The 24,852-nt window shown below is 54.8% G+C and overlaps 1 protein-coding gene across 1 annotated transcript; it reads right to left on the bottom strand.

Annotated features, from left to right (window-relative positions):
• Positions 1-6,340: 6,340 nt before the first annotated feature.
• Positions 6,341-23,288, bottom strand: TFAP2E (transcription factor AP-2 epsilon). Its single transcript, XM_051832042.3, has 7 exons — positions 23,128-23,288; positions 22,380-22,856; positions 21,794-21,845; positions 10,720-10,942; positions 9,339-9,457; positions 8,766-8,907; positions 6,341-6,772 (listed from the first exon to the last, which is right to left on the bottom strand). The coding sequence occupies exons 1-7, from the start codon at positions 23,152-23,154 to the stop codon at positions 6,490-6,492; spliced, it is 1,323 nt and encodes a 440-aa protein (XP_051688002.3). The 5' UTR covers positions 23,155-23,288; the 3' UTR covers positions 6,341-6,489.
• Positions 23,289-24,852: the final 1,564 nt, after the last annotated feature.

A 24,852-nucleotide genomic window follows, 5' to 3' on the forward strand; every position in this document is an offset into this window, starting at 1 on the left:
CCAAGGCTGGGCCAGGCTAAAGCCAGGAGCTAGGACTTCTGGATCTCTCATGTGGGTGGCAGTAGCCCAAGCACTTGGGCCATCATCCATTGCTTTCCCAGGTGCACTATCAGGGAGCTGGATCGGAAGTAGAGCAACCAGGACTTGAACCTGCATCCATATGGAGGTCTGTGTCACTGGTAGTGGCTTGAACGGTTGGTTGTCCCATAACTCTGGCCCCAGGAATTTCTTTGAAAACTTACCAAGTAATGTTTACACACACACACAGGACTAAAGATTCTTTGGAGCTGTGGTTCTAACTTTAGTTTTCATCTAGTGTGCAACTTTGGGGCTTATTGAAACATGGTTTACTGGCCCCTATGCCGCAGTTGATGCTACATAGTTATTTTAGACTAAGACCCTGCTTTATCCAATTTGTGCTACTCTTCATACCATATACTGGTAGGTTTTTGGTTTGTCTGAGGTGAAATACATCCTCTGTCTAGGATACTACATACAGATCTTAACATTCATATTAATTGTACTGGGTTAACGTCAGGTTTAAGTGTCTTCGATTTTTTTTTTTTTTTTAAACAGGCAGAGTGGACAGTGAGAGAGAGAGACAGAGAAAGGTCTTCTTTTGCCGTTGGTTCACCCTCCAATGGCCACCGTGGCCGGCGCACCCCGCTGATCCAAAGCCAGGAGCCAGGTACTTCTCCTGGTCTCCCATGTGGGTGCAGGGCCCAAGCACTTGGGCCATCCTCCACTGCACTCCCAGGCCACAGCAGAGAGCTGGCCTGGAAGAGGGGCAACCGGGACAGAATCCGGCGGCCCGACCGGGACTAGAACCCGGTGTGCCGGCGCCGCAAGGCGGAGGATCAGCCTAGTGAGCCACGGCGCCGGCCTTAGACATATTTTAATATACCAATAGTAAGGCTGGCCAGGGAGTGCAGTGGAGGATGGCCCAAGTGCTTGGGCCCTGCACCCCATGGGAGACCAGGAGAAGTACCTGGCTCCTGCCATCGGATCAGCGGGGTGCGCCGGCTGCAGCGCACCAGCCATGGCGGCCATTGGAGGGTGAACCAATGGCAAAAGAAGACCTTTCTCTCTGTCTCTCTCTCACTGTCCACTCTGCCTGTCCAAAAAAAAAAAAAAAAAAAAGTAAATGCTTTAAACCATAAGAAAGCTAATCATTGAATAAATGGGGAAAAGATGATTCATATCATCAATCTCTAGAACCCCTGTGAATATGCATAATTTGGGCTTTTAGCTCTATTCCAAGTCATTTTTAAGTCATTTTTTTTAAAGATTTATTTATTTATGTGAGGGGTGGCACTGTGGCTCAGTGGGTTAACGCCCTGGCCTGAAGTGCTGGCATGCCTTTTGGGTGCTAGTTTGAGATCTGGCTGCTCGACTTCCGATCCGGCTCTCTGCTATGGTCTGGGAAAGCAGTAGAAGATGGCCCAAGTCCTTGGGCCCCTGTACCCATGTGGGAAACCAGGAGGCGGCTTCTGGCTCCTGGCTTCTGATCGCAGCCAATTGGGGAGTGAACCAGCGGATGGAAGACTTTCTCTCTGCCTCTTCTCTTTCTGTGTAACTCTTTCAAATAAATCTTTATATGAAAAAAATTTTATTTATTTATGTGAAAGAGTGACAGAAAGAGAAGTCTTGCATCCACTGGTTCACTCCCCAAATGGCCTCAATGGCTGGAGCTGGGGTGATCCGAAGCCAGGAGCTTCTTCCAGGTCTCCCACGTGCATGCAGGAGCCTGTTCTCCCAGGCCATAGCAGAGAGCTGCTTCAAAAGTTCACAGAAAAATTGATTCTATATATATGCACTATAAGAGAGTAAGCATTGCTTTGTGGAACTTTTCTTACAGTTCTATATATGTGTGTGTTGAATCATGCTTCTGCTTTCTGATATTTTCTGTTGTGTTTGCTTCTGCTGGGTTTTATTTATTTTTTAATGCCAGCTGTGTCCTAAACCAATTTCTTGAAGTTTGAAAAATACCAGGAAGGTTTTAATTCTTTAATACTCCTGGCCAAATGCTGCTCAGAACAGTCCTCCGATTGTCTTCCATCTGCTTTAGGTGCATGATACACAGAAAACAATTTATTTCTGCCCAGGTTTGTGGTAGGAAGGGGTTAGGTTGGCAAAGAGCAGCTGTTTTGCCTCAGGGTAGGGAAGCTCAGCCTGGCCTAGTGAAGAGACAGATGACAAGGCCGACAAGGAGCCTCTGAGGGCCGGGGGAGAGGGTGCTGAGATGGCTTGAGCAGCTCTGGGTGTTGCCAGCTGAACAGCAGCAGCGGAGGCTGCTCTGCCTGAACTGAAGCCAGGGTCCCGTCACCATCTCCTGCGCTGGCCCTCTGCTGGAAGCAGCAGCAGTGCTCAGGCAAGACAGGGACATTCTCAGGATTCTCTCCAGATGTCTGCCTCTGCCTAGTCCTGTGTGTGAGTACAGTAGTCCCTCCCTTACCTGTAGGGGATACATCCCAGGCTTCCAGTGGGAGGTCGGAAGCCATGACTAGTATGGAACCTTATGTTTGTTACGGTTTTTCTTGTGTGCCTGGCCAGGGTTGCTATATAGCCCCAGAGTTGATCTGTCTTTCCAGGTTTTGTTCCCTGGTTCCTCCTTTGCATTGCTCCTCTAGTCCTTTGGGGCCGTTGTTAAGTGGAATAAAGGTCGTTTGAACATAAGCACTGCCATACTGTGACATTCTGACAACTAAAACAGCTGCTCTCTGACTAATGGGCGGGTAGTGTATACAGTGTGGACACTCCGGACAAAGGGATGATTTACATCCCAGGCAGGATAGAGCAGAATGGTGAATTTCATCACACGATTTGGAATTTAAAACTTGAAATTTAAAACTTATGTTTTTTCTGGAATTTTCCATTTACTATTTTCAGATCTCAGTTGACTGTATGTGACTGAAACTGGAAGATGAAGCTGTGGCTAATCGGGAGGGGCTACCTATGTGTGTCTGGGAAGAGAAAATCCCATAGCTTGCCCTCACCTTCCTTCAGGAGGTTTGAGGGAGAGAAGGTTTTCAATGGCTGCTCTTTTCTTATTCCTGGAAGACTATGACCATTAAAACAACAAAGTCTTGTCTTTAAGGGAGTATAAAATTCTTGAGCTCCCTAATCAGCATCTACTTTCCTTATAGCTAAGCCCAACTAGTCAGGGGATAAAGGGATAAAACAGTTTATTTGGCTAAGGGGTTAAAAAAAAAAAAAACTACATTAGAAGAATAAAACACTTGAGACCTCATTAGAAGGTTCTTAGACCATTTACACTGTCTCCACACTGAACTTCTTCTGTACATTAATGACTGGCTCATGTCCTGGCATAGCAGAGCTTGAGGGCACAGGGGCTGGGAGGACCTGCCTCCCCTTGTTGGGGTCAGGCCCATGAGCCTCTCTGCAGAGGGCCAGGTGGTGCCCTGGAAATGGAGTGCTGGAGTAGACAGACACTGTGAGGCTGACTTGCCACGTGACCTTGGCAAACAAATAGGACTTGGTGAGGACAGCCTGGTCCTTGCCTTAGGGAAAGTTGCCCAGCACTGAAAAGTTCTTGGTAAACTGGTTTCTGTTTACCTTCTGGATATTCGCAACCCTTTATTTATTTGTTACTGTATTCTGGGCATTGCCTAAGTGCTGTCTGTCGGTTATCTCATTTGGTCCCCTCAGCTTCCCAGAGCCCAAGGTAGTAGTGGAGACTCTTGCTGGGTCTGGCCTTCAGTTAAAGCAGAGCATACTTCCAGCCTTCCTGCCATGTGCCCTTTCATATGGGTGGAGTGAGGCTTTGAAACTTCTTGGGAAATCACCTTGAGTGGGGATGTCGAGACTCTGTTCCTAGCACACCCTTCACTTCTGCCACACACCTCAACATCTGTCCCTCACAGCACCCCTGCAAAAAAGGAGGACATTCCAGGTCAAGGGAAGAGTGAGTGCACCAGTCCTGAGGCACAGAGCAAAGTGGTAGTTTGAGGGACAGAAGGGAAGCTAGTGTGCCTGGGGCAAAGTGAGTGGCAAACAACAGTTTGAGATTGAAGTAGGCAATGTGCAGATTGTGCAAAGCCTTAGCATGAAAATGCACCAGTGATAGGGAGACCAGTTGGGGGCTATTGCAGTAGACCAGAGGACTAGGTGATGGCCATGGCGATGGAAAGAGGAAGAGGGACTTGGAGTCAGTAAAACTTGTAGAGGAATTGAGCACACGGGAAGAGCCAAATGAGACTCCAGTTTCCTGGTCTGGGCAGCTGGTGTAAGGTGGTGCTATTCACTACAGTGAGACAGTTGAGGAGTGAAGATTTGACTGCTTGAATCAAGTACTCCATTTGGGCATAAGTTTGAGATGCCCATTAGACAATCCAGTGTAGACATCAGGCAGACAGTTGTAAGCCCAGGCCTAGAATTCAGAGAGCAATTGAGGCTGCAAATATAAATTCAGGAGTTAGCAGCACATAGATGATATATAGAGCTGCAGAATTGAATGAGACCATCTAGGGAGAGAGTGTGGATTGAGAAGAGAAGCTGTGAGGAAGGCCAGCATTTAGAAGTCAAAGAGAAGGAAGCTCCAATGATGAGAGTTGGAATCAGTGAGGTCAGGGGAAACTGGAAGTTGGGAAACACAGAAGAGAGCGTTTCAGAAAAGCCATGTCAAATGCTGCTGTGAAACCTAGAAGAAAGGCCTTTATTTTGACATTGTGGTCGTTGACAGCTGAGCTGCATGGATTTCAGTAGACCGGTATAGAGAGAAGCTAGACTAAAGCAAACTGAAGAGTGGATTGGGGGTGAGTTAGGGGAACAGTTTTTCAACACCTTAAACTGCAAAGGAAATAAATGGAGAAAGGATTTGTTTTATAAATTTGAGCAGTGAACCAGCAGATAGAGATTCTCTCTCCCTCTCTGCCTCACAAATACATTTTTAAAAAACATTTATTTATTTGAAAGAGTTGCAGGAAGAGAGGGGGAAGACAGACAGATCTTCCATCTGCCAGTTCACTGCCCAAATTCCCACAATAGCCAGGGCTGGGCCAGGCTGGAGCCAGGATCCAGGAGCCATGAGCTTCATCTGGGTTTCCCACTTGGGTGGCAGGGGCCCAGACACTTGGGCCATCTTCTGCTTTTTCCAAGATATTTTCAGGGAGCAGGATTGGAAGTGAGGCAGCCAGGACACAAACCACCCATATGCGATCCAGCACCACAGGACACAATGCTGGCCCCTCAGACTTTTAAAACAATGCTTTAAGGAGCTATATTAGAATTTTCATCACACACACACACAGACTTACCACAGTTAGGGTAACATATCAGTCACATAGACCTAACAGCCTGACTGGCACACTTACCCACAGGCCCACAGTCACTGATCACTTGACACACATCTGTCACACAAACCAGTAGGCACATGAGAATCCAAACAGACCCACCAACATCTGCATCCCCTCTTGGAGCTGCCCACAGCCCCCTCCTAAAGTCTCCGCTTACAGGCTTCTTTTATCCCAGTGTGACCTCTTATTTTCCAGGGTTTGCCTCTCCCCAGTGACTTTGTCCTCTTAGGAGACAAATCTAGGCCTGGGCTGAAGGAGGACAGGGAGGCTTCCATATGAAAAAGTTTTATTAAGAGAACGAGAAAGCGACATGAGAGCTAGGGAGGCACATCACCTGCAGGGCAAGAGAAACCACAGCAAATACAAAATCCCAGTGACAGCCTCGGGGTGCCTGACACACCCCTAGTGACAGTCTTTGGGTACCTGACACACCCATCATCCTTCCAGGGCCACCCCAACGCCTCTGCAAGCAAAAGCACCCCCTCCCTCCTGGTCCAGCCAAAAACAGTGAAATAAGTCCCCACTGACTGTGATAAATAAGTCGCACTGGACATCTTTAAACTTTCAAATTTAATGACAACATACATAAATAAATAGGACAGACAGCAGTAGTACCAAGATGAGCAGCCTGGATTCAGGTTCTGCAATTTGTGCTTTATGTTCTTTGTTCCTTGAGGGCCCCTCCTGCCTGCTTTTCTCCACATGTGGGAAAGGCCCAAAAAGCCCACTGGGCTCTCCTGCCAGCACCATTTTCTGTGGGTAGGAGATTCTGGGAGAAGGGGCGCCAGCTCCTCAGCACCTCTGTTTTGTTAACAGCTCCCTCCTGCCATCAATAAAAAACAGGAAGGTGTCAGCCCCTAGGCGTACCCACTGCTGCGCAGGCATCCCAGTGGGAAGGACTCTGCTCCGGGAGCCAGAGTTTTCACAATTTCTTGTCCAAGCCCTTCTCAGCCATCAAGGGAGAGAAAATTGCACACATGAGATAGACACCTGGGCCTTAACTTAGCAAGAAATGCCGACAGAGGCCACCCTCCCTTGATCCAGCACAGATCTCTGACTCTGTGGACGAATGCCTGACTTGAATCCCACCTTTTAGTCTTTTCAGGTCCACCCTCAGGAGCTGAGACTCTTTTCTGGCCTTGGGAGCCCCCTAGGGATGGGGCAGGGAAAGCGGTTATTTCCGATGCTTGGCGTCCTTCTCCGAAGCCTTGCTTTCACCCTGCCCACTGCTCGCACTGCTTAGAAACATCTTGTCCAGCCCCTTGAGTGACTCCAGCAAGTAGTTCTGGAAGGCAGTTAGGGCAGCACAGATGGCGGGCCCGCCAAAGCCGTGGGTGATGAGGCTAAAGTGGGTCAGGCAGCTCTGGACTCCGGGTTCCAGGATGAGTGCTGGGTGGCTGTTGCCCAATGGTGAGCGGTCCTGTGCCATCAAGTCTGCAAACTCCTTGCAGATCTGCCTGGTGCGGAAAGAGGGTCAGAGGTTTAAAAACAAAGGCTTGAGCCCAGAGAAGGACCTGCTGCTGCACGCTGGGCACTTTCTATGCATTATCTATACAATTGCTTACCCTCCCGACAATCTGCAAGTTTTACAGAAAAGAAACAAGTTCAGAGGAGTTAAGTGACTAGCCCCGTAGCACACAGTTAGTAAATGGCACATGCCAATACCCTACCGTCTCTCTCCCTGTGGATGACCTGTCCTCACTGCCTTATCCAGGAGGGTCTCCTTGATCCCCCTGCCTACACAAGCACCTAGTGCTTCCCAGAAGTTTGTCTTTGAAATAACTAGGGAACAATCTAGAATCTGCCTTATACATCTGAAATAATAGCTGGCAGCAAACACTGAGGCCTAGATGCTGTGCTGAGCACACTGAACGCATGAGCTAGCTTGAACCCTGCCAGTGTCTCAGACACACCTGGGACCCAGGAAGAGCTCCACTCGTGAGCTGGTTAATGCCTGAGGCAAGCCCGCCCTAGGGCCCTAGGTATGCATCTTCAGCTACAGCCCTAGCAGCCGGCCGCAGCCTCAGTGCTATCTCGGCTTGGAAGTCCTGTGAAGCTGTGATTTCCCCCTGCTTCAGGGACTGGAGGAAAGCCTCCACGGAGGGACAGTACAGCTGTGACCCGAAGGGCTGGATTAGGTGGGGGACCTGGCCGGTGTCCTAAGCGGGAGCAGAAGGGCAAGCCCAAGGAGGTGTGGTCAGCCAGGGCGGGTGGGGGTGGTGGGGCCCTCCAGTGAGGAGCTTGGATCAGTCTACAGATTGGGGGTTCTCGATTCCACAATGGATCTCCTGTGGTCTGAATGTTTGCATCCTCAAATTCCTCTGCTGAAGCCCTGCCCTGCAAGGCGATGAGAACAGGTGGGGCTTTGGTGGGGTGACTAGGTCATGGGAGTGCAGCCCTCAAGAATGGGATTGCTGCCCTAAAAAGAGGCCAGAGACCCTGACTCCTTCTACCACGTGAGGACACGGCAGAAAGGTGCCATTGACCAGAAAGCGAGCCCTCAGCAGATTCTGACCCTGCCTTGATCTTGGACTTCCCAGCCTCCAGAACTGTGAGAAATAAACTGGCTATTTTTTTTTTTTTTTTGACAGGCAGAGTGGACAGTGAGAGAGAGAGACAGAGAGAAAGGTCTTCCTTTTGCCGTTGGTTCACCCTCCAATGGCCACTGCGGCCGGCGCGCTGCGGCCGGCGCACCGCGCTGATCCGATGGCAGGAGCCAGGTGCTTTTCCTGGTCTCCCATGCGGGTGCAGGGCCCAAGCACCTGGGCCATCCTCCACTGCACTCCCTGGCCACAGCAGAGAGCTGGCCTGGAAGAGGGGCAACCAGGACAGAATCCGGCGCCCCGACCAGGACTAGAACCCGGTGTGCCGGCGCCGCTAGGTGGAGGATTAGCCTAGTGAGCCGCGGCGCCAGCCGTAACTCTACCTTTCAAATAAATAAAATAAATCTTAGAAAAAGCTAAGTCTTAGTGGACTCTTCACTCATGAAACAGACCCCGAGGTACCTACCCCCAGCACCTTGTTTGAAAATCAATGCAGTAGCAGTGTGAGCCAGGGGATATTCTTGGGCAGAGGCGCTGTGCATGTGCAGTGAGGTGGAGGGGGACTCTGGGTGAAGGCCCAGGAGTGAGAGGAAGAGGCCTGAGCTGAGGTCACAGGAGTCAGGTAAGGCCTGGGGCCTGATGGTGGTCACTGGAGCTAGGAGCTGCTGGGCAGGGCTCAGGTGGTACAGGGGAGGTTCGGGGCTTGGGGAGGCCCAGACTGGTGCTGCCATGGGGCAGTGAGTGTAGTGCCCAACATGGCCTCTGCTAGCCTGTATGTGACACTGTCTACTGCTACATGGAACCCACAGATGGTCACATGTGGTACCATATGTGGTGTCATATGTCTGCTCAGGAGTGGTGTCCATTGTACCTGTGTATGGTGCCTGTGCGTGGTGCCCTCACTCACTTGGCAGCCAGCAGCATGCTCTTGCGGCTGTGCAGTCCCCCGGGGTCGGCATGCTGTCGGCACAGGTACTCAGCGGCTGCCTTGGCTGGGAACTCCGTCTCACAGACGTAGCTGAAGTCTCGGGCCAGGTGCACAGCCTCTCCTGCGGGGAAGGGAGCTGTTGTTACTGCCAGGTGTGCTCTGAGCCTGGAGCCCAGCCTCGAGCCTCCAAGGCCCTGAAGGGGGCATCCTGCTTCTACAGACGCTGCCCTCTGATTTCCCTTGCAGCCCACCGGCAGCCCCCATTCCACTGCCCTCCCCTGGGGCCTCCAGGGCTGGGCTCCGAGCTCAGAGACCGGAGCCTGGCCCACAGTGTATCCCAAAGCCAGTCACCGGCCTCAGAGAAGTGGGCTCCTACCTCCTCATTCCTTTACCACATTCAAACCCTTTACTGCACATGCATGTGTGTGCATTGTACAAACAGGACGACCAGACATACACCTTACTCTCATGCTACACAGAGCACACACACAGATACCACAACACTACACACATCTCGCAGTCATGCTCATGCCCGCCCAAGGCCTCCCTCACCTTCTACCAACGAGGTAAGCAAGGTCACGTTGGCAGCCTTGCGACGGCCAGCAGGCAGGTTGAGCCCAATCTTCTCTAGCTGTTCCCGCAGGCACCGGCCCCCATTCTTGGACTTGGCCCTTGACATGATAGGGAGAGACAGACATACAACTATGAAGACAAGAGAGAAGCATGTAGGCTAAGTGACCCCAAAGGACCTTGTTCCCCCCACCAAGCCCTGTCAAGGCTTAGGTCTGGCCCTGGGCTGCTCTGGGGACTCTGAGCAAGCTCCCAACCTCTTCTGACCTCACATATTTTGCAGCCAAGACAGGATAAGGAGCTCCTCAATTCTCCATCCTCTCAGCAGGAGGAACCAAGGCTGGGGAAGGATGGGCCAGCCCCTGTGGTCCTTTCCCCACAACTCAGCATGCCAGCTGCACCATCACCGGCCACCCAGGCACACACAGGCCTATATGCAGACATGCAGTGAGACACATAGGGTGACAGGTGCACACAACCACCTGGGACCTCCAGACACACAGATGAACACGCACTGAGGGCAAAGAACACAGAGACAGACACTGATGAGACAGATGTATGCAGAGCCAACGGACACCAGGGACAGCAGGAACACAGAGACATTCACCCCAAGTCAGGATCCCAGGGACTCACACAGGTCCCTCCAGGGTGCTCAGAAAGACCAGGAATGAGGAGCTGGCCCCCATAACTACACAAATGCAGCCCCACACAGAGGTGCAGACGTGGCATGGACGCATGAGGGCTCCAATTGCACATGCACACACACGGAGTAGGAAATACTCCTGCCCTACAGGTCACTCACGCGGGAACCCTGCTGGCCACCCCTCACTATGTACACACGTGTGCGTGCACACACACCTGGGTGGATGTACACACTATCCTCAGACTCATCAAAACTCACAGTCCTGAAGCAGAAATACTCTTCCCAGGCACAAGGACAGGCACAGAGAGGACACACAGCTATGAAGACAAACCATCGGCTACCATGCTCCCCACCCCAAAACAACAAAACACACCCCAGCAAGGCCTGTGCAGCAATGGGGAAGGGGCCTTAGGTCTGGGGGGAGGGATGGAAATCAGCTCCCTCTCTCCCCCAGACCCAGCCATGTCTGTCCTGCCCAATGTGGGCAAGTCCTCCCATCCCGTCTCTGTGCCTAGGCTCTGCCCCCTCCCTACCCACAAGACCACAGACCTGTGGAAGCTGCTGGGGACCCAGGCCTGCCCCCAGAGCATGCACAATCCAGAGTTCCCGGGCCCTCGTCTCCCAGGGAGACCGAGGCAGGGATGATGCAGTGGACTGGAGAGAGGTGGCTCTCGGATGCCCTGAGGAGCCCGTGTGGGGACTGTGGGCTGGCCTTCCTACCTGCGGAGGACACCTCCCAGGAGGGAAGCGTTGAGGCACTCGGGAGGTGAGAGTCGCCGCTGCACCTCCCCCACCGTCACCTTGTACTTGGACGTCGAGCTGAGCAGCGAGAGCCGACCAGGCACGGAGCAGAAGACCTCACTGGGGTTGGTGATGCCGCCAACCAGGCTGTCTTTGGCCAGTGAGATGGCCGAAAGGCTGCTGGCTTTGGAGGGAATGGGGACTGTGGAGCAGAAGCAAGGGCAAGAGAGAGAGAGAGAGGGCGACACTGAGCCGGCGGCCACAGCACATGGCACAGGCCAGCTGTGGAGCAGGTGTACTGACGACGTACCAGCTGCACACACGAAAGGTCCCAGTGTCTTTCAGAGGGAGGCCCTGTTGCTCTGCTTTACAAAGGGAGAAACCAAGGCCTGCTGAGGTTACAGTGCCTCGCCCAGGTTCATGCAGCCAACAGGTGTGGAAACTGAACCACAGACCCCTCCCATAACTAGGCTTGTTCCTCTAACGCTTGGGCAGCTTCGCAGAGTCTCAGGGTTTGGCAGGTGCCACCAGAGAAGCCTGAGCTTGTGTGGGACTCCTGGGTCACCATGGCAGGGCCTACCTAGCTGGTTTGAGCAGCCCCAGGGAGCCCCCAACCTCTCCTTTCCCACTTATGACCCCCAAACTCCCACCCTCCAAGATCGGTGAGGGGCCTGGGGGCTCGGTGTAGGGCCCTGCTGGACCTCCAGCCCTGGCTCCTTCCTGCCGAGTCACTCTGGGACGCTCAGGAAGAAGGAGACCGGCTCTGGAGTCATCTCCTTCCAACACTCCCTAATTATCTACTAATTATTGATCGTCTTGGCTCTAAAACAAAGTTCTTCCTGCAGTCTGGCCTCCATCTTCCTGCTTCGCTGCTGGGGGTTGAGCATTTGCATCTTCCGAGGAAGCCCTTGGCCTTTTCAGGGCTGAGAAAGCCTTTGTGTGGGGAATGGGGCTAAGCCTGCTGAGCACCCACTGGTGGCCCACCAGGGGGCTACACTTATTGTTGGCACTTCACAGATGAGGGGTGGAGGAGATGGACGCCTAGAAAGGTGAAGAATCCGGCCTGGCAGACTGAGACCCAGCTGTAAGCCCCAGGACTTCAGTCTCAAAGACAGTGAGTGCTTCGTCTTCCAGCCGTGCAGCAACTGTGCGCTAAGCACCTGTGTGACAGGAGCTGGGCCAGGCCTCAGCACACAGAGAGGTTTGGTCCCCCCACCCTTCCCCTGTCTGGACGAGAGTCCCCACCCTCCACCAGGCCGGGGACATCTCCTCTCCACCCCGTCCTTCCATCACCGTGGCCTGTGGCCTGGGATGTAGCCCATTCTCTGCGCACCTCGCCTTGCTGCCTCCTCCATGCACTCTGCACAGCCTCTGCTCCGGGCTCCCTTTCTTTCTGAAATGTGCATGAGTCCACAGTTCACAGCCCAGTGCCCAGTCAGTTCCCTGAGGGTCAGATCCAAGCTGTGTAGCTGGGCAGAATGAGGTCACCTCTCCACCAATGAGTGCCCACAATACACCACGGGGTTTATGAGAACAGCTCTGTGGAGTGGATGCTTTCTTTTATCCTTGTCCCAGGTCAGAATGAAGAAACTAAGGGCGAGCATTGTGGGTTTAAGCCTCCTGCCCATACTGAAGTGCCTGGTTCTGGTCCTGGCTACTCCGCGCTTCTGATCCAACTCCCTGCTAATGCTCCTGGGAGACAGCAGGTGATGGTCCAGGTACTTTGTTCCTAGTACCTGGTTCCTCGTGAGATTGGGACTTCCTGGCTCCTGGCTTCAGCCTGGCTTAGCCTTGACTGTTGAGGCATTTAAGGAGTGAACCAGCAGATAGATCTCTCCCTGCCTCTCCTTTTCTCTCTTTCTGCATTTATTTTTATTTTTATTTTTTATTTGACCAGTAGAGTTATAGACAGTGAGAGAGAAACAGAAAGGTCTTCTTTCCGTTGGTTCACTCCCCTAATGGCCGCTATGGCCGGCGCTGCGCCAATCCAAAGCCAGGAGCCGGGTGCTTCCTCCTGGCCTCCCATGCGGGTGCAGGGCCCAAGCACTTGGGCCATCCTCCACTGCCCTCCCGGGCCACGGCAGAGAGCTGGACAGGAAGAGGAGCAACCGGGACAAGTACCCGGCACCCCAACCGGGACTAGAACCCCGGGGTGCTGGCGCCGCAGGCGGAGGATTAGCCAATTGAGCCACGGCACCGGCTCTGCATTTTTTTTTAAAGATTTATTTATTTATTTGAAAATCAGAGTTACACAAAGAGAGAAGGAGGAGCGGGGGGAGAGAGCGAGTGAGCGAGCGTCTTCCATGTGCTGGTTCACTCCCCAAGTGGCCGCAACAGCCGGAGCTGTGCTGATCTGAAGCCAGGAGCCAGGAGCTTCTTCCAGGTCTCCCATGTGAGTGCAGGGGCCCAAGGACTTGGGCCATATTCCACTGCTTTCCCAGGCCATAGCAGAGAGCTGGATCAGAAGAGGAGCAACCGGGTCTTGAACCAGCACCCATATGGGATGCCAGCACGCGGGCGGCAGCTTTACCTGCTACACCATGGCACCAGCCCTTCTGCTTTTCAAATAAATAAGTCAGTCTCTTTTTTAAAAATGAAGAAACTGAAAATGCAGAGGTTACAATGGCACAGCACATAAGCAGAAATGGGTCTTCGGCCTGACTGCTGGCTCTGCAGTTCCCCTCCTTAACCATCGCACTCCATCATCACTCCCAGCTGTGTTCTGGCTGCTGCCTAGCCCTCTTGCCTGCTCCCCACTTGTCCTCTGGGCTCGAGACGCAGGCTGCCAGTGGAAATCCCATGTGGGCCACGTGTACATTTCCTGGTAAGCACACTGTCCACTTAGAGCCCATCTCAGTCCAAATATGCAGCAGCCACTCACAGTTAGAGGCCACCAGAGTGGATGGCACAGCTGTAGAAGTCCAAGGGCAGGAGGGAGATGACAGGCAATGTAAGTGAGATGTGGACACCAGGCTCAAGCGGCCACTCTGTATAAAGCCACAAACCCAGCATTCCCCTGAGTAGGGCCCTTGCTCCCCTCGGTCTCGGTAGGGACCGTCCCATACCCCTCAATCCCATCCCTGTCCTGACTGTCCTGTCTGTCCCATACCATCTTCACCCAGCCGAGGCAGGGTCGTGGCACAGGTGGCCTTCGGTGAATAAATGAGTGAATCAAGGGCCCTCGGAACCAACGTGGGAACAGGGCGGCGCCCACAGCTCAAATGTCAGGGTGGCCATGAGGGGAGCATCATTCCTTTGTTAGCAGCTGAGCACAAAGCTACCCTTCCTCCTGACCCCCTGTTCAGGCCCCAGCTAGGGTAGGTGGGGAATGAGCACAGCCCCACCCCAGGCCGGCTCTCTGTCTCTAGGACAGGGCCAGAGCTGGGGTAACCTGGGAATCAAGGCACACAGCATTTTAATACAATCTTCTTGAAAACTAATGTTGTGGCAGCATTGTGGTGTGATGAGTTAAGCTGCCGCCTGTGGTGCCAGCATCCCATATGAGAGCTGGTTTGAGTCCCAGCTGCTCCACTTCCCATTCAGCTCCCTGCTAATGGCCTGGGAAAGCAGCAGAAGATGACCCAAGTGCTTAGGCCTCAGCCACCACGTGGGAGACCCGGAAGAAGCTCCTGGCTCCTGGTTTCAGCTCTTGGCCCAGCCCTGACTGTTGCAGACATTTGGGGAGTAAACCAACGATGGAAGATCTCTCTCTCTGTCTCTGTCTCTCCCTCTCTGTCTTTCAAATAAATAGTAAATTGAAAAAAATAATAATGGAAAAATCTATGATGAACAAAACATCAAAATTTTCCATCAAGGCAGGCTCTGCCTCACTCACCTCAACCTAAGCCTGCCCCTGCCCCTGCCCCTGCCCCTGCCCCTGCCCGGCATGAGGGCCAGGATGTCCCGACTCAGCGGGCACCAGTGCCCTCCTTCTCTGCCGTCAGCCGCGTCTCCCAGGCCTGCACACACCATCCCCAGGTTCTCTCTTAGCTTTGTCCCTCTGCCCTGAGGGGACTTTCTGGGGTGATGGAGTTAGTCTGTATCTTGGTATTTTAGTGGTTACATTTATCAAAATTCACAGAAATGTACATCTAAAAAGAATAAACTGTACTGTATATAAATTATATCTCAGGTTTGACTTCAAAAACATAAAACTACAGGGGCAGGCATTTGGCCTAGAGGTTCAGACACCCACATCCCCCACTGGAGTGCCTAGGCTGGATCTCTGGCTCCACCCCTGACTCCAGCTTCCTGCTGATGCAGACGCTGGGAGGTTCCTGCCACTCACATGCGAGACCTACCTTGAACCCCTGGCTCCCAGCTTCAGCCCCAGCCAGGGGTTGTTACTGCCATCTGGGGAGTCACCCAGGGGGTGGGATATCTTTATCTACCTCTGTTGCTCTGCCTTGCAAATAAATAAAACTACATAAAACCACACACTAATCAGTTAGAAATAAAAAGGGCAAGGTGACTGTCTTCCCTCCCATCAGCCCTAGCCAGAAGAAGGGGTCAAGGGAAAAGGAAATTCTCTCCTCCATCCAACTTCAACTAAGTACAGAAAAAGGTATGTTCTCGTCATAGACACACCAATGATGCTGTGCATACCGGCACTTATTCAGCAGACAGACAGCCTCTGCCCTCCGTGAGCATGTAAGAACGTGGGCATGTGAGAACGTGGTAGTGTGCACATGGCCATCTGCAAGGGTTTCTCCTGCGGATGCCTCTGCAAACAGGTGCGGCTGAGAGCGAGTGCATGATGTGACACAGGGACATGTGTTCATGTATATGAATGACAGACCATGCTGCTTTCCCCACTTTCCCCTTTTCCTTAGAGCCTCTTCTTTCAAAAATGGCAAGGCAGGGAATGGGGGGCCAGTGTTGTGGTACAGCAGGTTAAGCTGCCACTGGCAATGCCAGCATCCTCTATCAGTGTGCCAGTTCGGCTCCCTGCTACTTGGCTTCTGATCCAGCTCCCCACTAATGTGTGTGGGAAGGCAGTAGAAGATGGTCCAAGTACTTGGAGCCCTGCCACCCATGTGGGAGATCAGGATGGAGTTCCAGGCTCCTGGCTTTGGCCTGGCCCAGCTCTGGCTGTTGTAGCCATTTAGGAAGAGAACTGGCAAATGGAAAATCTCTTTGTCTCTGTCTGTCTCTCTTTCTGTCACTCTCCCTTTCAAATTAATTAAATAAGTAAATCATAAAAAAAAAATGAAGCCCAAGGTTAGGGAAGCAGGTGGGCTAGGAAAGGGGTAGACAAGGAGGTAGGAATTAAACTAACACGCACTGCAGAAGGGAGCTGGAGTTCATCCCCGACATCCACAGGACAGCCCTTCCCATGGCGACTCCTGAGCTGAAACGAGCTACTCGTGGTGTCCCCAGGTCACACACACAGCAGCCATTAACAGACATAAGAGCTCCCAACCTGTCAGACAACACACACATTTATGCACTTTGTCCACACATGGTGGCTATAACCTGGGGAGTGTACAACAGACTCTCCGGAAGGCCTGTTAAGATTGCAATTCCTTGTAAAGGAAAACAGAGGAGAAATTTTTACGACTCTGGGCTAAGTAATGAGTACCTTAGATAGAACACCAAAAGCATGGCCCTAAAAGAGAATACTGAGAAATTGTACTTCATCAAAAAAATTTAAAACGCTTGCACCTCAAAGACACTATGAGGGGGCCGGTGCCGTGGCTCACTGGGTTAATCCTCCGCCTGCGGCACTGGCATCCTATATGGGCGCCAAGTTCTAGTCCCGGTTGCTCCTCTTCCAGTCCAGCTCTCTGCTGTGGCCTGGGAAGGCAGTGGAGGATGGCCTAGGTGCTTGGGGCCCTGCACCCACATGGGAGACTGGGAGGAAGCTCCTGGCTCCTGGCTTTGGATCAGCGCAGCACCGGCCATTGTGGCCATTTGGGGGGTGAACCAACAGAAGGAAGACCTTTCTCTGTCTCTCCCTCTCAACTGTCTAACTCTATCTGTCAAATAAATAAATAAATAAAAATCTTCTAAAAAAAGACACTATGAAGAAAATGAAAAGACAAACCACAGACTGGAAGAAAATATTTTTAAATCATATATCTGATGATATATATCCAGAATATATAAAGAATCCTTACAACTCAATGACAGTCTAATCAGGAAACCATCAAGTATGTGAGCAGAGATTTCACTCAGACAGACAGATGAGCACGAACAAGTGTTCAACACCACGAGTCATTAGGAAAATGCAAATGAAAACTGTACTGAGATACCACAAGATGTTTATAATAACAGAGGCAGCCAATGCCAAGTGTCGGTGAGGATCTGGAGAAACTGGAGCACTCCCACGTGGCTGCTGGGAATGTTAGTACCCTCACTTTAGAAAGCGGCTGGGTAGCTTCATAAACATTAAATATAAACTCCTGATACAATCCAGCAATTCCACTCCCAGGAATTTACCCAAGAGCAATGAAAACATATGTCCACACAAAGGCATGTCTATGAATCATAGCAACATTATCTGTGATAGCCAAAAAGTAGAAACAACCCATCAACTGAACAGTACATCAACAAAATGTGTGACAGCCATACCATGGGGTACTACAGAGCTGTAAAACGAAACAGACTCAGCAAATACAACAGGGATGAGCCTCAACACCAGTATACTAAGTAAAAGAAGCTAGATGCGGGATTTGACTTATGTAACAGGTCCAGAAGATGCAAATTTATAGACAGAAAGCACTTCAGTAGTTGCCTAAGGCTTGGGGTGTGAATGGGAATTAACTATAAATGAGAAGGAAGAACTGTAGGGAGTGATGGAAATGTCCAAAATGGACAGTGGTGATAGTTAATGTAACACTGCGCATTTACCAAAAAGCATCAGATTGCATATTCTCCCAGTGGGAGAATTCCTGGCCTGTAAATTTTACCTCAATGACCCAGCTTAAAGATGCAAGTTGTAGGGCCACAGTTCCAGGGGACTCCCACTCTGCAGACGTGAGGTGGTGCCAGAGAAATCCGCTCTTCTCAACAGCTCCTCTCTGGGCATCCTGATACAGATGGCTCCCTGGCCTGCACTTAGGGGACCGCTGGTCCAAAGCCTGGGAGTGGGGACAGTGGAGGAAGGCAGACAGGAGGGAGGGACTCTACCCCAGCCCAGCTGAGTCTCCTCAGGTCCCAGAGGTGTTTGTTAAGCTTCCTTCTCATTAGCTGCCAGAAAGTTGCTTTTAAATATACCTTTTATTTATGTGTATATGTATGTATTTAAAAGGCAGAGTTACAAAGAGAGGGAGAGACAGACAGGAGAGAGATCTTCCATTTGCTGGTTCACTCTCCAAAAGGCTGCACTGCAGTGGCTGGCCCAAAGCCAGGACTCCATCTGGGCCTGGCACATGCATGGCAAGGACCCTTTAAGCAGGGAGCTGGATCGGAAGTGCGGCAGCCAGGACTCAAACCACTGTACATACGGGATACCCGTGTTGCCGACTGCTACTTAACCCACTGCGCCACAAGGCTGCCCGCCCCAAAATCTAGCTTTTCACTCACCCTGCTCTGAGCTCTTCTATGGCTCCCACCATCCTCAGATAAAGTTCCAACTCAATCTGCTAGGGCATTGTTCTTTTTGTTGCTTTCTGGGGCAGACCATAGCCTGGGGGGCAAGTGAGGAAGGGTTGTGGAAGTAAAACAACAGATTCTGTCTTTATGAAATTTTTTTATATTTTGCTTATCAACAATTTGTTTAATTATTTATTTTTAACTGCTGTATTATTACTTATCTTGGAGTGGGCATTTGGCACAGAAGTTAAGACTTGGGATGCCCGCATGCCATCCTGGAGTGCCTGGGTTCAAGTCCCACCTCCACTCCTGATTCCAGCTTCCTGTGGAAGTGCACCCTGGGAGGCAGCAGGTGATGGCTCAAGCACTTGGGTCCCTGTCATACATGTGGGAGGCCCGTGCTGGGTCGCCAGCTTTTGGAGAATGAGCCAGTGGATGGAAGATCTGTCTCTGTCTCTTTGCCTTTCAAATAAAATGAAAATAAATTAAAAATGTAAGAACACATATTATTTGATTAGGAAGCTTTTTGACATCCTCTTCATGACCTCACCCACATCCTGGACTCTGCTTGGAGATGCAGGCAGGAGCCCAGACCCTGGCACCCCCCTTCTCCTTCCCCAGAGCCTGGGGAGGGTGACAGTCTACATCAGCCCCTGGCCTGAAGACCCCCTGAGATAGGACAATGTCGCCTGCCGACAAGAATTCCCCAAACCCCCCCCAGAAGGGGAGGGGAAATACATCCCAATTCTCATCCGTAAGCCACTCCCCTCCAGCTGCGACCCTGTAATCTTTGTAACCAGCGGCTGCCACCTGCGTGTGCTGTGCCTAAAAGGGTGAAAGCAACTTTTTCAACACCTTCTCTCCCAAGGCAGTCAGGCTTCAAAATCTGCCACTCAGTCATTCAACAAGCACCTACCACGCACCTGAGACGGTCCAAACGTCCCTTGTTTAGGAGGCGGCCCAACCGCTGGCTCTCAAGCCCCTCCCCGAGCTCTCCCGGTGTCCTGTGCTGACCGCTCACTGCACTTCTCAGCTGGGGAACATGCCTGGCCCAGCTCCACCCCGCCTACCACCCGTCCACCTGCTTTCCGTGTCGCTGGAGCTGTTGCAAAACTAGAGATGACAATGCAGGCAAAAACCAGGGGTCAGCCTCTGCCCTGCCTGCCACCCCTGACCCACACTGGGGCTGCCAGGGGCGGCGGACCTGGAAGGGTGGGGTGGGGTGGGGTGGGGGCTTTGCAGTATCGGAGTCAGCGGAGATTTTACGCGCCTGGTCTGGGATCGCAGAGCTTCCAGTCCCCTCTCTGCTATACTGGCCATGACCAGGCCCCGGGCCCCCGGGCAGAAGGGAGGATGCTTGCGATGTGGGGCGGTTCAGCCTCGGTTTCGTACGCAGGACCCCGAATGACAGCGTCGCAGCTGCCCCCGCCACCAAGGCCAGGAGGACCCAGAGCGATGCCCCTTCAATGCCGGGGCGCCTGCGGGGTAGAGTCCACAGGGTGCACCGGAGCCTCTGGTGCCATCCATTGGAAGGGCCTGAGGACGAAGGGCATTAAGCCATCGGCCCGACGATGACCCGAGAGGTTGCGGAGGGTCAGAGTGGACACTGCCTGCCACGGAGCTGCAACCGGGCATGCCCTCAGGGCTGCAAGGCTCAACCAGCTGCGGGGCGCCGGGCTATCCGCACAACAAGCACAACGAGCAGTGCGAGTTCGCCGTCTGAGAAGCAAGCCTCCTGCCGCTTCCCCCTTTGCTGCGGAACCTCGGGCGGGGATTCCACGTCCCGAGTGGGGCGCCCAGGCGCAGCCTCTCGCTTGGGTTTGGCGCAGCCTCTCGCTTGGGGTTCGGGTCGCCCACGCTCCTCCCCGCCGCCCGCGGCCACCGACCCACTGCGCCCTGCTGGTGTGCGCGCTCACAGCAGTCTGAGATGCGCAGCGCAGGGGACGCTCCCCGGCCGCTTGCTGTGGTTCTCGGGACTGCCTGTGGGGATCCCGGCGCACGTCCAAGGACCGGGGAATCCTGGAAGCTGATGTCTTCGGAAAGAAATCAACTCTGGGGCAATTCCAGTCTCTCCTCACGTCCTGCCTCCTGGCCGGGGATTCAGGATCATGGTGCTCAGAGCAAGAGGCGATCCTTCTCCAGGGCAGAGGCCTCCCAAGTCCCTTCCCAAAATGCAGTCTTAGCTCCCTAGGGAGTCAAGGGAACTAGGTCCCAGCCTCTTGAGCTCGGCTGGAGTTGGGATGGAAGAGGGGGCGGGAGGGGAGCCCCTGGGGCGGCAGATCCAGCTCTCCCTTCCTCCGTGGGGTTGCAGAAGAGCTGGGTCCAGTGCCAGCGTCCTCCCTATGGCCCTCTCCACGACAGCCTCAATTTGCAGACACCCTCCCCACCACACCCCCACCCAAGTTCAGGGCACCCTGTCCCTTCATCCACCTACTCCAACCTCCAGGCCTTTCAGCCACCTCCCAGCCGCTGCCCCCCCACCCCACTCCCACCCTGAGCCTCCCCGGAGAGCAGGTGGAGGGCAAACAGCCTGGGCTTGAATTCACTTGTTTGAAAGCACTGGCCGCGGGGCTCTGGTGGGCTTGGAATCCCCTCTTGCACGGACCCAGAGCTAGGGAGCTGGCCCACTTCCCGGGGCCCTTTCTGAGTCTGTGCCCCTTCCTGTCTCTGTGTGTCTCTCCTTTCCCAGGGAACCACAAGAACTTGGTCCTTGGGGGAAAATCCACTCGGTGGGTCTCTCACCCTGGCTTTTGCAAAGGTAAACACCCCTGGAAATACACAGGGAGGGACCTCACGTTTGTAGACGCCCTCAAAGAACACATTCCAGGTCACACAGAGAACCTTCACGCACGTGGAGACCCCCAAACACGGAGCAATGTGTCCCAGCACACACAGAGAGCAGCACACACACACTCACATCAGACATCCACGCGCCAGGAAACGCAAAGCCACGCAGGAGAGGAGCATGGAGCCACACGCAGGCCCCTGACGGAGGCCTACAGCAGCAGCCGCCACCCGGCCTCGCGAGCCACACTCTCACACCAGCTTCCCTCCTCCCAAATGGCCAGCAGCTCCGGCTGAGAGCAAACGGCCTGGGGAGATCAGAACACGCGCCCACCCATCAGCCCAGCGGGGCCAAGCTGGCAAGGAACGGGCACAAAGCGATACCAAGGCCCTGTAAGCTGGAAATCGTTTACCCAAACCCACGAGAACAGCGCTCCCGTTCCCACCTCCGAGGACACGCGGAAGTGGCTCAACTCGTTCTGCATCCACAAGAGCGCCCTCCACCCAGAACCGTTAGGCTCAGGCCCACCCGGGCGGCTCGCCCCGGGACCAGCTTGCCAAGCCAAGCCCGCGCCGCTGCCCACACCTGGCCGGGCCCACAGCCTCGCCGCCCCTTTGCTGGGCTGGAACAAGCTCCCGGCGGCGGCCCCCCGCGGAAAACGTGGGTCCGTGCGTCTGGGGCCTGCGGCGTCTCACCCGGCACTGCCCCCGCGGACGCACAGGCATTCCTTACCTTTTTTGATCACCGACTGGTCCAGGAGGCTCATTCCCGGCTCGTCCACGGCCTGCAAGCAGAAAAGGGCGGCGTGGATCGCGTGGCCATCGCTTCCCAAGCCCGCGCTGCGCCGCATCCCTATGGGCTCTGCCTAATGCGCACCTGCGGCCGCTACGAGCGGGACCGAGAATCGCCGCGCTTCGGCCCCATCTGCGGGCGGGCTGGTGGCCTGGGAACCTCGCCTTAGACGGGCAACTACCGCGCGCCTCTTCGCACCAGGTGTGGCTGCCCCAGCAGCAGCCCGGGCCTGGGCAGGGATGCCCCGTGAGGCTCAACCGCACAGAGGGTAAGGAGGGAAGCAGCCCGGTCCCACCGAGGTATGCCGCCTTCGGGCACTGCTCGCGGACCTGGGGCCGGGCCGCCTGAAGGGCCAGACCCTGTCTAACCCAGGCTGTGGGGCGCATCCTCGGAGTCACGAGGGAAGCAATGCGGGCCCGGAGGAAATTCGGGGGGGCGTTTGCAAGGATCGCTGTTTTGGTCCCCAGCCAGGCTGCAGAATCACCACGGCCTGTCCTCCGCACATCCCCAAGCTCTCCGGCCTCACCTGCAGGTCCTCCAGGCCAGGCGGAGCTGCCAGCCCCGGAAGGCCGAGGGGCGCGTCAGCCAGGCCGTGCGCGCCGTCGGCCAGGCCGTGCAGGAGCCTGGGCACAGCGGCGGCGTAGTCGCGGCGCGGGTCGAGGCCCAGGGCCCGGGCAGGCGGCGCCAGCAAGCCGGGCGGCTCATCGTGGGCGCGGGCGGTGGCGCGGGGCGCGGCCCAGGCGGCTTGCGGGGGCTGCGGCTGCGCCAGCGGCGCCAGGCCGCCGTACGGGTCTCCGGCCAGGTGCGGAAAGGCGGCGGCGGCGGCGTCGGGCGCTTGGCCGTAGGGCAGCGGCGGTTGCGGGTAGGGCGGCGGGAAGTAGGGCGGCTGGAAATCGGCGGCGGCCGGCGTGTGACAGAGCGGCGGCGCCGGTCCATAGGCCGCCTGCGGCAGGGACGACAGACGGGCCCCGCCGGCCGCTGCGCCCAGCCCGTCGGGGCGCTCCTGGGGACGGAGAGGGGCGCGTTAGACGACGCAGTGGCACTGAAACGACCAAGCCCGAGGGAGTCCTCCTAAGCTCGCGTGGGCCCCGCTGCCGTCCCTTCCCGGGGGCCCAAGTCCGTCTCAGAATGACCCGCGGGGCGAACGGGCGAGCGCTCTCAGCTGGCGGAGTCTCCGCGGCGCCCGCCCGCCCAGAGTTCGTTGGCGCGGGGACGGGAACCCGTGGAGGGCCTGGCGCTCCGGCTCCTCGACCCCCCGGTGCGGGGCTACTCACCATGGCGGAGTAAGTGTGCACCAGCATGGGGCGGCTGGGGCGCGGGCGCGGGGCGTGGCGGCGGCGGAGCCCTCGCCCGACGGCGAGCGCTGTGGGCAGGCGGCCCGGCCCGCGGGACTCTCGGGGCGGCGGCCGGGTGCACCCGGGCTCAGGGACCCGCAAGCATTCGTTTCTCAGCAGTAGGTGCCCCCGGGCGGATCCATGGAGGCGGGACTGACGGGCGCCGCTCGCACTTGGGGAAAGTCGGCGGGCGGGTGCCCAACGCCCGCCCTTGGCTCTCTGAGAGCAGCCCGCTCCATGCACTCCAGTTATAGTGGCGGGGGCGCGCCGGGCCTCCGGGGGCGCGCATTAAAGAGACAAGCTGTGGCCGCTCTCTCCCTTCTCCCCAGCGACCGCCAAGGAGGAGGTATGGCTTTGGCGAGACCAGCGGGGGTGTGTGTGTGTGTGGTGTGTGTGGTGGGGGGGAGGCGTGAATTCGACCCCTGCTGGTCTAAGCCGCCTTGTGGGCTCACAGCTGGCAGTTGAGGCTGAGGCTCAGATGCTCTACGTTTTCTACTTCCATGACATCCTTGCCTTTGAGCAAAGCGCCACACTTGGCTGGCCTCAGTTTCATCGTCTGTAAAATGGGCATCCGCCATTTCTCGACCCAGCCCACCGGCCTTGGGATGCAATGGGCCCTGGGGAATGTGGAGAAAGTCCGCAGGCTGCAGACTCAGGCCCCCAGTTCGCGTGCACATGCATGCTGAGGGCCCATCGTGGTCTCCCGGAAGGGTTCCAGATCAGAACTCCTCTGAGGGTGCCCACTTCTTTCAGTACTCACAATGACTTGAGCCAGGATCTGGAAGGAGGTTGGAATCATGGACGGGCCAGAGAGAGTTGCCTGGGGTGGGGTTGGCATGAGGTGCACCTGACAAGGAGCCAGGATGTTCCTGGGCTGATTGGAGGTAGCACTGGGATGTCCAGAGGCTGTGGAGGGAATCTGCCATGACTTAGGCATATGGCTGGGTGCCCGGGGACTGCACTGACATGCACAGGTCCTGTGTTTGTGTGTTGCTAAGGCTGTCAGGTGTGTTCCCCACTTCTGCAGTCCCTCCCTCCTTCTCTCTCCTAAAATCCAACCTTCCTTTTCTGGAGAGGCCAAGACAAGAATCCAAGAAAGGAAAATGAGAGGGAGGCTGGGGAGAATGGGCGTGAAGCAGGAAGACGCACAGGTAGAGGTTGTGGCAGCGAAGCGCTGATTACATAACGTTGGCTGTTGGTGGCCATTTGGGGAGTGAACCAGCAGATGGAAGATTCTCAACCCCCCCCAACTCTGTTTTTCAAATAAATAAATAAATAGATTTATTTATTATTTGGAACTGGGCCAGGCTGAAACCAGGAGACAGGAACTTTTTCTGGGTCTCTGGCTTGGATGCAGGGACCCAAGCACTGGGGCCATCTGCTGCTGCTTTCCCAGGGACATTAGTGGGGAGCTGGATCGGAAGTGGAGCCACTGGGACTTGAACCGGTGCCCACAAAGGATGCCAGCCCCAAGGATTTGTCATTGGGTACTTTCCCCTGGGTGGTGTTGTGGCGCAGCAGATCAAGCCACTGCTTTCAATGCTAGCATCTCATATCGGAGGACAGATTTGAGTCCTGGCTGCTTTGCTTTCCCATCCAGCTCCCTGCTGATGTGCCTGGGAAAGCAGTGGAAGACGGCCCAAGTACCTGGGCCACTGTCACCCC

This window comes from Oryctolagus cuniculus, chromosome 7 (assembly GCF_051225735.1).
Source record: "Oryctolagus cuniculus isolate XC-2025 breed Fujian yellow rabbit chromosome 7, ASM5122573v1, whole genome shotgun sequence".
NCBI lineage: Eukaryota > Metazoa > Chordata > Mammalia > Lagomorpha > Leporidae > Oryctolagus > Oryctolagus cuniculus.